Genomic DNA, 17,013 nt, shown 5'->3' with positions numbered 1-17,013 from the left:
CATTGTGTGAATTTGCCACAAAGATGCATCACGCAGCACAGGCAATGCGTCAGTTCCGAGATGTGGCGAGGCTGCAGTGCGAGGTCCTGTTGCACCGACGTCAAGGATCCTGTTGCCGGGGTTTGCAATGGAAAGTCCAGTGTCAAGGATGCGAGACGCAGCAGAGGCTATGTGCTTATTCCAATGAGCGATGAAGCTTCGATGCAGAGTTTCATTGTAGGCATCAAGGCTTCGGTTGATGAGGAATGTGAGGAGCTTGCACCGGAAAAAGTGTTGCACAGCGGCATGTCCGAATGCCATGCGCTGGTCCCAAGATGCAGGAGGTGGTGGCGATGAAAGTTTTTTGCGATGGGTCCTATCCACGCAGCAGCGGCAATGTGTTGGTTCTGCTCGGGGATGCACCGCTCAGCAAAGAAAATGCATTGGTTCCGCTGGCAAGCACCTTAGGCCTACTTCCAGGGGTCCAGGACTAGGGTGGCCCCACTTGTCAGGGTAGACTCACCAATGGCAGAGTCCAGGTTCAGGGGCCGGAATCCTGTTATGTCCCTGAGGCTTCAGGAGGCCAGCCAATTAGCCCTTGGAGTCACTCTGTGTTTTGAGGTCAAGTGATACAGGTCCAGTCCTTCCCACCCAGGCAAGAGGGCAGCAGATCAGCACAGAAAAGCAGGAGTCCAGCATAGTGCAGTCCATCGGAGCGGCAGTCCTTCTTCCTGGCAGAGTATCCACAGGCCCAAAAGAGTACTTCAGTGGTGGTGACTGGTGTCCAGTGCGTATACCCAGTGGTGCCTTTAAAGTTTGAAGCACTGGTTAGCAGTGGTAAAGTGTGCAGAGTCCTAATACCAGCAAAAACTAGGTCACAAAAGTGGAGGAGGAAGGCAACAAGTTGGGGGGGAGACCACCCCAAGGCTGCCAGGTCTAACAAATGTGCATTGCAGCATAGCGGCCAATGGAGCTTAGGGATTGAGCAGAAGTTTCTGACCTGGCTGAGACAAATACATTTGCTTTCCCTGGCACACATTTTGCCTCTTCCAGTATGTTGACAATACAGAAGCAGAAAAACATACAGGCAGAAAGCAATTTCATTTGATGCTGCTTTACCCACAGGTCTGTGGCAACACAGCTTCTGCCTTTCTGTATTTAAATTGTTATTAGGGTGTTTTTGGGGCTCATGAAAACGAATACTCATAAACAAAATGTGTTTTCCAGTTAAGTTGAATGTTAAAAAAAAGCGCCCTCAACACTATTTGAATACAGCTTGGTCTTGGAAAAATAAAAATATATTCATGAAAGCACGATTTGGAATATTACCCGGAGACTCTCACGCACTACCATGGAAAAAACTCGAAAATAACATATCTTGTCGGTTGTGTAACACAGGAGAAGAAAACATTATACACCTACTGTGCCTCTGTCCAGAACTAAAAAATGAAAGACTAACATTGTTAAAAAGGTTGTAGAAACAATCGCAATGGACCGCACACCGCTAGCCCCTCCTCCGGTTCGTCCCTAGGGACTCTGGTACATGGAGTTCTTGAGTGGTTCACCCCAGTGGGTGCAAGTAAGTACTTGTAGAACTGATGATCTCTAGACCCGATACATGTCCCGGGTTTTTGGATATCGCCCGAGACATGGCTCGGGTTTCGGGATAACTTCCCTCATCAGTAGAGAAAATAGTTAGGGGTGGAAGAGAAGGCCACCAAGCAACCGTCAAAGGCCTCGATGCCCGAACCGGCACGCAGGTGCGTCGTCCAGGAGCCCGTCGACTCAAAGCTCAAGGAAGCCAATTTGTAGAAACAATCGCAATGGACCGCACACCGCTAGCCCCTCCTCCGGTTCACCCCTAGGGACTCTGGTACATGGAGTTCTTGAGTGGTTCACCCCAGTGGGTGCAAGTAAGTACTTGTAGAACTGATGATCTCTAGACCCGATACATGTCCCGGGTTTTTGGATATCGCCCGAGACATGGCTCGGGTTTCGGGATAACTTCCCTCATCAGTAGAGAAAATAGTTAGGGGTGGAAGAGAAGGCCGCCAAAAGGTTATTCAACGAAAGAGCAATAAGGACTTGCAGAGAAGCACTGATCCAGTGTCTTTGCCCAGATGATATACTCATCAATTCTGCATTCTCAAAATGTTTAATATGTGTGGAAAAAACTTGAATTTTTATAATATTAATTGCCATACTTAGTGTATCTTTCTCTCCTAACTTTTAAATATATGAATTTACATATTTAAAACAGTTTTATAATCCACGTGTACTATCTTAAAAGTTTATCGTTTCTTTTTTAACACCTTAGGAGCTTCGTAAACATACCTCCCCAGTGCTGCGCTGTCCATTATCCAGTGCTGAACTGGACGTCCAACGGTCGCACGCAGCACTGGGGAGGTAGTGCCCGTGACGACCGTTGGCCGACGGCAGCACTTAAAGGGTTAAATCAATTCTTTTACCGTATTATCTTAATTGAAATGTTTATACTGTGCATTCACTCTTTGTAAAGATTTTAAATAATCCAATCAATAAACAAATTACTTACTCAGGTAAGTTGAATGTTTCAGATAATGCGAGAAATTTAAAAATGAGAGACTGTGGGGTGAGGGTCGCATTTTTTCCAATAGCAATCACTAGAAGGAATTTTGGCAAAACTCAATTTCAGCCTTTATGTGTTTCCTGGACACTGCTCTTCCATACTTACCAATACTAGTTGTCGAAAAGAAGGGACTTCGATCGAAAATAAGGGTGCAGACAGTGTCCTTGTCTTTCTGCCTTTTCCTGTGGAGTTAGAATGTCATAGAGGTCTATAGCCCTCTGATGTATGAGTGCCTCTGAGGAGCTGTGATGTCATTCAGGTCTATAGCTCCCTGATGTGTGAGTGTCTCTGAGGAGCTGTGATGTCCTACTGCTGTATAGTTGCCTTGTTCCATGCATGCCTATGTGGAGCTGTGATGTCATACTAGTACATACCTGCTGTGTTCCATGAGTGTGAATATGGAACTGTGAAACCATGTTGGTGTACAGCTGCCATCTTACAGGAGTCTCTGAGGAGCGGTGATGTCATAGAGGTCTATAGCTCCCTGATGTATGAGTGCATCTGAGGAGCTGTGATGTCATAGAGGTCTATAGCTCCCTGATGATGGGTGAGTAGGACGCCTGACGGCGCCACTTGGTTTGACGGTCTAGACGTCATAAGGACGCTAGACCTCTACATAAGGAGGGTAAATAGGGGGCCTGACCACTTAATGACCAACACTTTAGAAGACCGCTCAGAGCGCGCTGCGCTTATTATTGTTGTCCTGACGCCTTTGACACGCTTTCGCGTATTTTAAACAATTCAGTTTTTGCATTTCATTTAATTTGTGTTATTTTATCCCCTGTTTTTAAAATTGATGCCCACTTGCCTGCACAATAATCGTAAAGCACCGCGTTTTGCGGGCCCTTGTCCTGGTTGTTCTTATTTGGCGGCCATCTTGGGTGAGTAGGACGCCTGACGGCGCCACTTGGTTTGACGTTCTAGACGTCATAAGGACGCTAGACCTCTACATAAGGAGGTCACGCAGACGCGCAGCGGGTACGCGCTGCGGGATCGCCAGATTTTCGCCGGAGTTACGCCAGAGTTCAGCCCGTCTGCGCCCGTCCGCGCCAGACCGGGCCCTGGGGCCATGACTCCTATATCTAATTCTACTGTTTGCTCCATGTTATCCGAAGCTCTTTCTTATACCGGTGAGGATTTGGTATCCTTACGCCCCACTATACACTCTGACTGTACCTCCTGCTCTCTACCGATTCATAATTTTCAATGCGCCGGCTGTAACTTCCATACTGGTAATATGTCCTATTGTAATATAATTCGTCAGGTTCGAACACGAGGTAGACGGAGAAGAACAAAAAATCCTCCTAACTGCCCTATACTCCAGTTTTGGAGCATCAATTGCAGGTCCCTCCCGAAACACAAACAAAATATCTATGAATTTCTTGTTGATGAGCAGCCCAACGCTTTGTTTCTTACTGAAACTTGGCTCCAGGAAAGCTCTGGTCCTGACATCGCCATTGCAGTCCCTAACAATTATGTTATAGTGAGACTGGACAGAGACTCCGGAAAAGGGGGGGGGGGGCATTACCATAATTTTCAAGTCTACTTATACCTGCAAGCTTGAAGCCTTTCCCTTATCCGGAAGTGAAGTTGCTTTATTCAAACTAGCAATTAACCCCCAGCTTACCTTGTCGGGCCTTTTGGTCTATCGCCCCCCTGGCAATGCCCACACCTGGATATCTTCATTTGTCGAGACCATAGCTCCCCTACTTCTTAGGGCAGCAAATTTCACCATTCTAGGTGATCTCAATTTGCATCTCGAAGATCCTTTATGTACCACCAGCAAGCGCTTTCTATCTGATCTGGAGATTCTCAACCTTCTGTTGCGTAACTCTGGACCTACTCACTCTGCTGGGCATCAACTGGACCCCATTCTTTCTAACCTTCCTTTTGATTGTTCACAGAGTGCCCGCCCGCTAGAGTGGTCGGATCACTTCGCAGTCCACTTTTCTCTACCTCATACTAAGAACTTGGTAAAGAGGGGCTGCGGTAAGGGCGAATTAATCCACCGGTGGGGTAAACTTGATATTACAAAGTTGAACCAGCACCTCTTAAATACCCGCCCTAAGGACAGTGATACTTCAGTTGTGGAACTGAATACAGTTGTATCACATTGGCTCACCAATGCTGTAACTACCCTCCTTCCTTCAACCCCGAAACATTTTAGGTCTCATCGCCCTCCGGCACCTTAGTTCTCTGCCGATTTGAAGGTCTTACGAACCAAATGCAAGGCCCTTGAAAGGAAATGGAGGCACTCTTATTCGGTTTCACGGAAGACTGCCTACAAAGAGGCTCTGAAGGGGTACCACTCACAATGTAAAATTGTGAGAGCTGCTTATACTGTGAGCACAGTGACGCAAGCACAGAACTGCCCACGCACTCTTTTTTCCGTTGTCAAAAAATTGACAGGAGCAGATACTATCCCGATTCCCCCAGCTTTGGAGGAAGTCCAGTGTAACTCCATTGCGGAATTCTTTATTGCCAAGGTTGAGCGCATCTACAATTCTATGTGCGCTCCCTTGACAGTAAATGAACACCAATCGGGACAGGCTGTAGCGATCGAACAACCGCTTCCAATGGCGAAGGTTACAAACTGGCAACTGTTTGATGATACCTCGTTCTTCTCCTGCCTGAGCAGTGTAAGATCTGGTTCACCTTGTGATCCTGTACCTGCGAAAATTCTAAAGTTATTGGACCTTGAATCCCGGCGGGTCCTCATGAGACTCTTAAATGCATCTCTAATTGAGTCTCATGTGTTACAGGATTGGAAGCACGCAATGGTTGTTCCTCTGTTAAAAAAAGCAGGAGCCGATGTATCTAACCTCGCCAACTTTAGACCCATATCCTTGTTGCCTATTCTCTCAAAAGTGCTGGAAAGGCATGTTAACATTCAGTTAAACCATCTTGTGGAAAGCTCGGGATTTTTACACTCTTCCCAGTCCGGTTTTCGTGCACATCATTCCACCGAGACCGCGCTACTCGGGGTGACGGGGAGTTTACGGCACGGTATCGACCGCGGGGAAACATCAGCCCTCATCCTTTTGGATTTGAGCGCGGCGTTCGATACCGTGTCCCACTCCATCCTTTTGAACTCTCTCCGGTCCCTGGGAGTAGATGGTCCTGCATTAGCCTGGATTGCCTCCTTTTTAAGTGAGCGCACTTTCCAGGTTTTCTCTACGAAAGCCGCTTCTGCCACATATCCATCGGTGTATGGTGTCCCGCAGGGGTCTATACTCATCCTCTTATTGTTTAATATCTACGTCACACCCCTAGCTACCATCGTGGAGGACGCTGGGCTGACTATATTCTCATAAGCCGATGACACCCAAATTGTTTTCTCCCTTTCCAGCAGTGAGTGCAACAGTGTATCGATCTTAAAGACCGGGTTGTCACGCGTGGCAGAGTGGATGCAGAGGCATCTCCTCAAGCTAAACGGTGACAAGACCGAGATTGTTATTTTGGGGAAGCATAAAGATCTTTGGGGCCCGCAACATTGGCCCAGTGACATGGGACCCCTCCCCCAGCCGACTTCTGTGGTTCGCAACCTCGGATTTCTCATAGACGACAAACTCTCTATGAGGCAGCAGGCCGCTAGGGTGGTCGCCACCTGTTTTGCCACCTTGAGATGGCTCCAGAAAATTCTATGGATGCTGCCCCATGCCACCAGGAGAACCGTTGTCCAGGCGTTAGTAACTTCTCGTCTGGACTATGGAAATGTCCTGTATCTCGGTGCCGACGCTGCTAGCATTAACAAACTCCAGGTGGTACAAAATTCATCGGCCCGACTTCTCTGTAACATCCCGAGGAGATCATCGGCCTCACAGGCTCTTCGCGATCTACATTGGCTCAGGGTCTCGAGCCGCATTAAATTTAAAGCCCTATGCTATCTTTTTAAAATTAAGCAGGGTTCGGCCCCAAATTACTTGCAAAATCTTGTCCAACCTTACAAGCCTAGTCGCACTCTAAGATCTTCTACCAATTGCGACTTTTTTGTTCCAAAATTCAAACTTGCAAGGATGGGGGGCCGGGCCTTCTCCCATCTAGGCCCCAAATACTGGAACGCGCTACCTATTGCCTTGAAATCAGAGACCGATTTATTCTGTTTTCGGCAAAAATAGAAAACGTTACTCTTCTAATAGTTCTATCTGCCGCTCTAATTGGTCTATGGTACTGTTGTTGTGTTTTTCTTTCTACTTCAGTCTATCCCTTGCGCCGGGAAACCCACTGCGGGTAGCTGTTGCGCATTATAAATTCAAATAAATAAATAAATAAATAAATGTATGAGTGTCTCTGAGGAGCTGTGATGTCCTACTGCTGTATGGTTGCCTTGTTCCATGCATGCCTATGTGGAGCTGTGATGTCATACTAGTACATACCTGCCGTGTTCCATGAGTGTGAATATGGAACTGTGAAACCATGTTGGTGTACAGCTGCCATCTTACAGGAGTCTCTGAGGAGCTGTGATGTCTTATGTAAGAATTGAGTTTAGCTTTTCTTTTCCATGAGTGTCCCTGTGGAGCTGTGATCAGTGCCCCTGTGGGGCGTAGATGTCATACTGTGCATCCTTCTTGTTTCATGATGAGCTGTGATCAGTGCACCTGTGCAGCCTTGATGTCGTACTGTGCATCCTTCTTGTTTCATAATGAGCTGTGATCAGTGCACCTGTGCAGCCTTGATGTCGTGCTGTGCATCCTTCTTGTTTCATAATGAGCTGTGATCAGTGCACCTGTGCAGCCTTGATGTCGTGCTGTGCATCCGTCTTGTTTCATAATGAGCTGTGATCAGTGCACCTGTGCAGCCTTGATGTCGTACTGTGCATCCGTCTTGTTTCATAATGAGCTGTGATCAGTGCACCTGTGCAGCCTTGATGTCGTACTGTGCATCCGTCTTGTTTCATAATGAGCTGTGATCAGTGCACCTGTGCAGCCTTGATGTCGTACTGTGCATCCGTCTTGTTTCATAATGAGCTGTGATCAGTGCACCTGTGGAGCCTTGATGTCGTACTGTGCATCCTTCTTGTTTCATAATGAGCTGTGATCAGTGCACCTGTGCAGCCTTGATGTCGTACTGTGCATCCTTCTTGTTTCATAATGAGCTGTGATCAGTGCACCTGTGGAGCCTTGATGTCGTACTGTGCATCCGTCTTGTTTCATAATGAGCTGTGATCAGTGCACCTGTGCAGCCTTGATGTCGTACTGTGCATCCTTCTTGTTTCATAATGAGCTGTGATCAGTGCACCTGTGCAGCCTTGATGTCGTACTGTGCATCCGTCTTGTTTCATATTGAGCTGTGATCAGTGCACCTGTGCAGCCTTGATGTCGTACTGTGCATCCGTCTTGTTTCATAATGAGCTGTGATCAGTGCACCTGTGCAGCCTTGATGTCGTACTGTGCATCCGTCTTGTTTCATAATGAGCTGTGATCAGTGCACCTGTGCAGCCTTGATGTCGTACTGTGCATCCTTCTTGTTTCATAATGAGCTGTGATCAGTGCACCTGTGCAGCCTTGATGTCGTACTGTGCATCCGTCTTGTTTCATAATGAGCTGTGATCAGTGCACCTGTGGAGCCTTGATGTCATACTGTGCATCCTTCTTGTTTCATAATGAGCTGTGATCAGTGCACCTGTGGAGCCTTGATGTCATACTGTGCATCCTTCTTGTTTCATATTGAGCTGTGATCAGTGCACCTGTGCAGCCTTGATGTCGTACTGTGCATCCGTCTTGTTTCATAAGGAGCTGTGATAAGTGCACCTGTGGAGCCTTAATGTCATACTGTGCATCCTTCTTGTTTCATAATGAGCTGTGATCAGTGCACCTGTGTGGAGCCTTGATGTCATACTGTGCATCCTTCTTGTTTCATATTGAGCTGTGATCAGTGCACCTGTGCAGCCTTGATGTCGTACTGTGCATCCGTCTTGTTTCATATTGAGCTGTGATCAGTGCACCTGTGCAGCCTTGATGTCGTACTGTGCATCCGTCTTGTTTCATAATGAGCTGTGATCAGTGCACCTGTGCAGCCTTGATGTCGTACTGTGCATCCGTCTTGTTTCATAATGAGCTGTGATCAGTGCACCTGTGCAGCCTTGATGTCATACTGTGCATCCTTCTTGTTTCATAATGAGCTGTGATCAGTGCACCTGTGCAGCCTTGATGTCGTACTGTGCATCCGTCTTGTTTCATAATGAGCTGTGATCAGTGCACCTGTGGAGCCTTGATGTCATACTGTGCATCCTTCTTGTTTCATAATGAGCTGTGATCAGTGCCCCTGTGCAGCCTTGATGTCGTACTGTGCATCCGTCTTGTTTCCTGAGCGTTCCTCTGGAGCTGTGATACCCCACAGGGGTATAGTATTCCTGTTTCAATTCATGAGTGTCCCTGTGAAGCTGTGATCACTGCGCCTGTGGAGCTGTGATCACTGTGCCTGTGGAGCTGTTTTGTCATACTGTCTATCTGTCTTGTTCGATGAGAGCCCCTGTGAAGCTGTGATCTCATGAAGGTGCACAGTTGCCCTGTTGCATGAGTGCCCCTGTGAAGCTGTGATCTCATGAAGGCGCACAGTTGCCCTGGTCAATGAGTGCCCCTGTGAAGCTGTGATCTCATGAAGGCGCACAGTTGCCCTGGTCCATGAGTGCCCCTGTGAAGCTGTGATCTCATGAAGGTGCACAGTTGCCCTGTTGCATGAGTGCCCCAGTGAAGCTGTGATCTCATGAAGGTGCACAGTTGCCCTGTTGCATGAGTGCCCCTGTGAAGCTGTGATCTCATGAAGGCGCACAGTTGCCCTGGTCAATGAGTGCCCCTGTGAAGCTGTGATCTCATGAAGGCGCACAGTTCCCTTGGTCCATGAGTGCCCCTGTGAAGCTGTGATCTCATGAAGGCGCACAGTTGCCCTGGTCCATGAGTGCCCCTGTGAAGCTGTGATCTCATGAAGGTGCACAGTTGCCCTGTTGCATGAGTGCCCCTGTGAAGCTGTGATCTCATGAAGGCGCACAGTTGCCCTGGTCCATGAGTGCCCCTGTGAAGCTGTGATCTCATGAAGGCGCACAGTTCCCTTGGTCCATGAGTGCCCCTGTGAAGCTGTGATCTCATGAAGGCGCACAGTTGCCCTGGTCCATGAGTGCCTCTGTGAAGCTGTGATCTCATGAAGGCGCACAGTTGCCCTGTTCCATGAGTGCCTCTGTGAAGCTGTGATCTCATGAAGGTGCACAGTTGCCCTGGTCCATGAGTGCCCCTGTGAAGCTGTGATCTCATGAAGGTGCACAGTTGCCCTGTTGCATGAGTGCCCCAGTGAAGCTGTGATCTCATGAAGGCGCACAGTTGCCCTGGTCCATGAGTGCCCCTGTGAAGCTGTGATCTCATGAAGGCGCACAGTTTCCCTGGTCCATGAGTGCCCCTGTGAAGCTGTGATCTCATGAAGGCGCACAGTTTCCCTGGTCCATGAGTGCCCCTGTGAAGCTGTGATCTCATGAAGGTGCACAGTTGCCCTGGTCCATGAGTGCCCCTGTGAAGCTGTGATCTCATGAAGGCGCACAGTTGCCCTGGTCCATGAGTGCCCCTGTGAAGCTGTGATCTCATGAAGGCGCACAGTTGCCCTGGTCCATGAGTGCCCCTGTGAAGCTGTGATCTCATGAAGGCGCACAGTTCCCTTGGTCCATGAGTGCCCCTGTGAAGCTGTGATCTCATGAAGGCGCACAGTTGCCCTGGTCCATGAGTGCCTCTGTGAAGCTGTGATCTCATGAAGGCGCACAGTTGCCCTGTTCCATGAGTGCCTCTGTGAAGCTGTGATCTCATGAAGGTGCACAGTTGCCCTGGTCCATGAGTGCCCCTGTGAAGCTGTGATCTCATGAAGGCGCACAGTTGCCCTGTTGCATGAGTGCCCCAGTGAAGCTGTGATCTCATGAAGGCGCACAGTTGCCCTGGTCCATGAGTGCCCCTGTGAAGCTGTGATCTCATGAAGGCGCACAGTTTCCCTGGTCCATGAGTGCCCCTGTGAAGCTGTGATCTCATGAAGGCGCACAGTTGCCCTGGTCCATGAGTGCCCCTGTGAAGCTGTGATCTCATGAAGGCGCACAGTTGCCCTGGTCCATGAGTGCCCCTGTGAAGCTGTGATCTCATGAAGGCGCACAGTTGCCCTGGTCCATGAGTGCCCCTGTGAAGCTGTGATCTCATGAAGGCGCACAGTTGCCCTGGTCCATGAGTGCCCCTGTGAAGCTGTGATCTCATGAAGGCGCACAGTTGCCTTGGTCCATGAGTGCCCCTGTGAAGCTGTGATCTCATGAAGGCGCACAGCTGCCCTGTTCCATGAGTGCCCCAGTGAAGCTGTGATCTCATGAAGGCGCACAGCTGCCCTGGTCCATGAGTGCCCCTTTGAAGCTGTGATCTCATGAAGGCGCACAGTTGCCCTGGTCCATGAGTGCCCCTGTGAAGCTGTGATCTCATGAAGGCGCACAGCTGCCCTGGTCCATGAGTGCCCCTGTGAAGCTGTGATCTCATGAAGGCGCACAGTTGCCCTGGTCCATGAGTGCCCCTGTGAAGCTGTGATCTCATGAAGGCGCACAGTTTCCCTGGTCCATGAGTGCCCCTGTGAAGCTGTGATCTCATGAAGGCGCACAGTTGCCCTGTTCCATGAGTGCCCCTGTGAAGCTGTGATCTCATGAAGGCGCACAGTTGCCCTGGTCCATGAGTGCCCCTGTGAAGCTGTGATCTCATGAAGGCGCACAGTTGCCCTGGTCCATGAGTGCCCCTGTGAAGCTGTGATCTCATGATGGCGCACAGTTGCCCTGGTCCATGAGTGCCCCTGTGAAGCTGTGATCTCATGAAGGCGCACAGTTGCCCTGTTGCATGAGTGCCCCAGTGAAGCTGTGATCTCATGAAGGTGCACAGTTGCCCTGGTCCATGAGTGCCCCTGTGAAGCTGTGATCTCATGAAGGCGCACAGTTGCCCTGTTCCATGAGTGCCCCTGTGAAGCTGTGATCTCATGAAGGTGCACAGTTGCCCTGGTCCATGAGTGCCCCTGTGAAGCTGTGATCTCATGAAGGCGCACAGTTTCCCTGGTCCATGAGTGCCCCAGTGAAGCTGTGATCTCATGAAGGTGCACAGTTGCCCTGGTCCATGAGTGCCCCTGTGAAGCTGTGATCTCATGAAGGCGCACAGTTTCCCTGGTCCATGAGTGCCCCTGTGAAGCTGTGATCTCATGAAGGCGCACAGTTGCCCTGGTCCATGAGTGCCCCTGTGAAGCTGTGATCTCATGAAGGCGCACAGTTGCCCTGGTCCATGAGTGCCCCTGTGAAGCTGTGATCTCATGAAGGCGCACAGTTGCCCTGGTCCATGAGTGCCCCTGTGAAGCTGTGATCTCATGAAGGCGCACAGTTGCCCTGGTCCATGAGTGCCCCTGTGAAGCTGTGATCTCATGAAGGCGCACAGTTGCCCTGGTCCATGAGTGCCCCTGTGAAGCTGTGATCTCATGAAGGCGCACAGTTGCCCTGGTCCATGAGTGCCCCAGTGAAGCTGTGATCTCATGAAGGTGCACAGTTGCCCTGGTCCATGAGTGCCCCTGTGAAGCTGTGATCTCATGAAGGCGCACAGTTGCCCTGGTCCATGAGTGCCCCTGTGAAGCTGTGATCTCATGAAGGCGCACAGTTGCCCTGTTCCATGAGTGCCCCTGTGAAGCTGTGATCTCATGAAGGCGCACAGTTGCCCTGTTCCATGTCATGGTGGTCTTTAGCGACCATGCTCAGGAAGGTTCCAGTAAACAGGCTGTCATCCTGCTTTTCATCTTCTTTCATTGGGAGCACATCATGATTCCTATGAACTACACGCGTTTTCATGTGCTGATGCTAACAAGCCATTGCTGCGATTTAAACCAAAGTGGAGATGTCCTGGGGAAACACTTCCTGACACATAAGACTCTTGTTTCCCCATTAGAGCCACATTTCTTTGTTTTGTGAAGCTCGGTCCTGCCTCACTCCATATAAGTGGGGTTCCACTGATCTGCATCTGGATGTTTACCTCCAGTAATGGCACAGATAGTGTTAAATAGTATGCACGTCTGTCCGGAGAGCTTGCACATCTGTCCAGAGAGCATGCACGTCTGTCCAGAGAGCATGCACGTCTGTCCAGAGAGCATGCACGTCTGTCCGGAGAGCATGCACGTCTGTCCAGAGAGCATGCACGTCTGTCCAGAGAGCATGCACGTCTGTCCAGAGAGCATGCACGTCTGTCCAGAGAGCATGCACGTCTGTCCAGAGAGCATGCACGTCTGTCCAGAGAGCATGCACATGATAGCCTCATGAGTAAACCAGTGTATCCTGTAGCCTGTGTGTTCTCTGCTCGATGCGATGCTCCTTCTGTAGGTTGGTGGCTTGAGAGGCAGGCGGGGCGTGGCGCACTCAGCTATAGTCTCAGCTGGTCCTTGAATTCAATCACTAAAAGCCTGTTCTTATGTCGGCAGCTGGAGAGCCTGGAGAAGAACGAGACCGAGCTGAGCACCATTGAAGCCAAGAAGCTGGCGCACCGGCTGCGCGCCGTCACCGACCAGATGGAGCTCTTCTTTGGCAACGACGTGCAGATCACGTACCGCCTGCTCTCGCGCCTGATGGACTTCGAGAGCCGGCAGCGCGGCTTCGGGCTGACGGCCACGCAGGACGCGCACTTCAACGAGGTGAGCGGTACTCATCAGGCATCCTATCAAGCCAGTAAGGGCACATACGGGAGGGGTTCCTTCAAGACTGGGGAACATCCATTACAACGCGGATGTTACCCCGCAGTGCAGTTACGACGCGTCTTTTAAAACGCAAGTCGTTACTACGACTTGCGCTGGATGGCGCTGTGGGATAAGGAATCTTGTAATTTTATATTCCAACACCTTCCCTACAGTTACGGGGACTGGTGTTGGAATATAAAATGTTGTAACGACTTGCGTTGTAAATTCTGCGATGTAAAGTACCGCGTTGAAAACAACCACGTTGTACTGACCTGCATCCATAGTGCAAGCAGAGCCATATTTGAACATTTTATGACCACTGTGCAATTTAAAATAGGCATGCACTTCAGGATCAGTAATGCATAATACCAGTGGCGGCTGGTGGCATTTAAAAGTGGTGAGACGTAAACGTTTGGTATGACTTTTATGAAGTGAGCGACGCGAGCAAGCTTAATGGACAAACGTGGGGTCCAGGCTGGGTCCTCCAGAGAAAAAATTGAAAAAAGATTGGCAAATGGTGCATTTTAAAGCAAATTAACTTAGTGACGAAGCAAGTCTTATAAAGCAGTGGGAACGTATAGGCTTACAATTCTAAACACATTAAAAACTGCCCTATATTTTACTGCATTAATATGTTCAACAGTTACTGTAATGTGCAAATTGTACAATGTGACCACTTTGGCCTTTTAAAGTGCGTGCTTGCCCAGTGTCTTTCACTGCATCCCGCATCAACTTTGGAAGGAAATGCTCTATCCAGGCTTCAGGAAGGACACACAGCTGCTGATTACAATCAGTCACATAGAAATATCTGAAGACAGGTCTTTGAGTGGGATGAATAATGAGGGGATCTCTAAAAGGGAACATTTAAAATAAATTTCTGTGATTCCCGTAGCGTGCCAACCTACCAGTATTTTGGTTTCTCTCTGAGATGTAATTGCATCAAGATATGTAACACAACAATTGACATACACCTAGAACCTGTTAGTACAATTGGCTTTGTCAAGGGTTATTGGCTGTTTAAGATAAATGAGTAACAACAACGATTTGTTCTAAAAGATCAACCTTGAAATTGTTTCAGTTCTGAAATTTCAATAGTATCAAGGCCTGTGGAAGGAGGTTTGGTCTTCAGTTATGTGCACTTTATGTCAGTTATCAATGCCCTTTTTCTCTGCGCATCTTGCCCATATTCAGCCACCTCTCTTTGCTCTTCAAAACCCTCTTTTCACTCTTGCCCGAATGCACTTCCTCGCATCCCTCCTCACTTCACCACTTCCACACATACACTGAACTCACTCTCATTTAAGCAATGTATTTCCTTTTGCTTTTGCCCTGTAAATATTTTGCCATCTGTTCACCCCTTCACACACATTCCCACAGAATTGCAATTGCAACTAGACTACCTTTCCATTGTTCTGAGTGCTCTTCAGAGAGGCCAACCCACTGACAGACACTTTACTTTGGTTTCAGTGTCAGCATCAGAGCTCTCAATCAAAGCCTGTCATAAACACCTTGCACAGCTCAAAGTATGCACACAGAAAATACAGAAACACAATGGGCCAGATGTAGGTGGCCCAATACCAGTCGGTAATGACCGAAATTACCGAATTTCGGCCGTTACCGACCGATATTGGGTTTATGAGATGTAGTTGCCATTTTTTAAGGATTCGGTATTTTACCGAATCGGTAATTTAAGGATTCAGTAAAATACCGAATTCTTAACATACCGATTCGATAAATTACCGAATCCAGGATGTAGGAAGCACTGAAGTTAGTGCATTCCTCAGTTAAGGATTCGTTATTTACCACCTACTAGAAGTTGGTGGTAAATAATGAAAACATTTGAAAAAACATTTTTTTTGCTTTTCCAACAGTGCCATGTTTCAGACATACATGCCCTTAGGGCAACAGGGTGTCAAAGTGACACCCTGCCACCCTTCAATGTTTCCCCCAATTACGGATTCGGTAATTGACATTCATTCCTATGGTCCTTCAGGCCCATAGGAATGAATGGCAATTACCGAATCGGTAAATACTGATTCGGTAATTACCGAAACTTACCGATTCGGTAATTTTTTAGGAAAAATTACCTACATCCCATTTGCCTGTTCTTAAATAGCGAATCGGTATGATTCGGTATTTAAGAATCGGTAATCTGGGATTACCTACATCGGGCCTATTAAGTAAAACATGAAAAAAGAGAGGAACTAAATCGCTGATATGCATTGACAACGTTTTTAACACTCATTGTTTGTAAATCAATCCTTTTTTTTGGCATTAATGTTGTTAAGGACATGAAGATAGGGCCAGTTTTAATATGATACAGCAGATAACTGCATACTGTAAGCACATATCTGTCGCTTCGCACTTGACTTGATAATTAGATCAACTTCACAAGGGAACAAAAACCCTGTGGCCTGCTCGTCTTTTGGGTCAATTGTGGATCGATTTTGGGGGTGAACAAATACAGCAGCTCCACTTCTCAGGGGGCCAGTGACATGCAGCCAGGGTCTTGGGGTGTCACAGTGGGGGAGGTTAGCATGGCGAGGGATCTCAGCACAATATACATAACAGAAGATTAGATTTTCGAACACTTACCATTACAGAGAACAAGGCAACAAAACACACGTGCTTGCATCCACTCCTACATGTGATGAATGGGAAAGGGTCGAATCTATGCCTGTGAATGACGGACAGCTGCTCTCACACAGGGACGGAGACTCCAGCGCCCGAAACCATGATGCAGAAAGCGTCACTGGCCGATAGCAGATAATGCCATAGACTACAATGGCAATGAAGGGCTTTAGAACAGTAAGCCCTATTTTGTGCGTCACAGTTCAGAAAGTTGATTTTTTGCCTGCTTCAGTGCGAGGTGGGGCAGGCAGCCTGGGACGGACAGCCCAGTCTTAAATGCATTGATTTTAGAGATATGATCATATCTCTAAATAAATCGATCTATTTCATATTTGTACAGGAAGGTGTTGGAATTTAAGGGGTACGCAGCCCCAGAGCCCCAATGGAGAAACCGCCCCTGCATAAAACATTTTGTTCCATTTGAAGATGAATTGACTATCATCCTTCCCTAAAACACATGGAAACTTGTCATCATATTGATTTTCATGTGTGTTCATTATTCAAAACGAAGCATCGCTCTAACCCTACAGACTTAAGTTAGGAATTTGTCTTAAGTCTGTCGTAAGTCTGTCTTAAGTCTGTCTTAAGTTTGTCCTAAGTTTGTCTTAAGTTTGTCTTAAGTCTGTCTTAAGTTTGTCTTAAGACAAACTTAAGACAAAATCCTAACTTCTGTGAATACCAAAAGTAGTAAGTGCATTCTGTGAATACCAAAATAGTAGTAAGTTTAGGATTGAGTCTTAAGTTCATTCTGTGAATCGGGCCCTATATTACTCCTTTTGCTCTGGTGGTGTCTTATTCATTATTCTACTGTTCTTGTTCTGCTGGTGTCTCATAACGTATGCTACTCTTCTTGCTCTGCTGGTGTCTCATACATTATACTACTCTTGCTATGCTGCTGTCTTAGACATTATACCACTCTTCTTAGTCTGCCGGTGTCTTACCCAATATACTTCTTACTCTACTGGTCTCCTCAACATTGTCCCACTCCCCTCGCTCTGCTGATGTCGTCCAGATTGTCCAGTGCGGCTCTTATGTGTATATTGTCCTTCGTCTCCACTTGATTGTTACGCGCCTTTAGTTCAGAGCTAATGATAACA

General features: G+C 48.1%; 1 protein-coding gene across 1 annotated transcript in view; it reads left to right on the top strand.

Moving 5' to 3' along the window:
* Positions 1–17,013, top strand: part of CELSR3 (cadherin EGF LAG seven-pass G-type receptor 3) — a 786,585-nt gene that overhangs the window by 633,105 nt on the left and 136,467 nt on the right. The window contains exon 18 of the mRNA XM_078661784.1: positions 13,034–13,243. Coding sequence (XP_078517910.1) covers positions 13,034–13,243 — 210 coding nt within the window. The remainder of the gene's footprint in view (positions 1–13,033; positions 13,244–17,013) is intronic.

The sequence above is a fragment of the Lissotriton helveticus genome, chromosome 9 (assembly GCF_964261635.1).
Source record: "Lissotriton helveticus chromosome 9, aLisHel1.1, whole genome shotgun sequence".
Lineage (NCBI taxonomy): Eukaryota > Metazoa > Chordata > Amphibia > Caudata > Salamandridae > Lissotriton > Lissotriton helveticus.
This window is presented reverse-complemented; position numbering and strand designations above follow the sequence as displayed.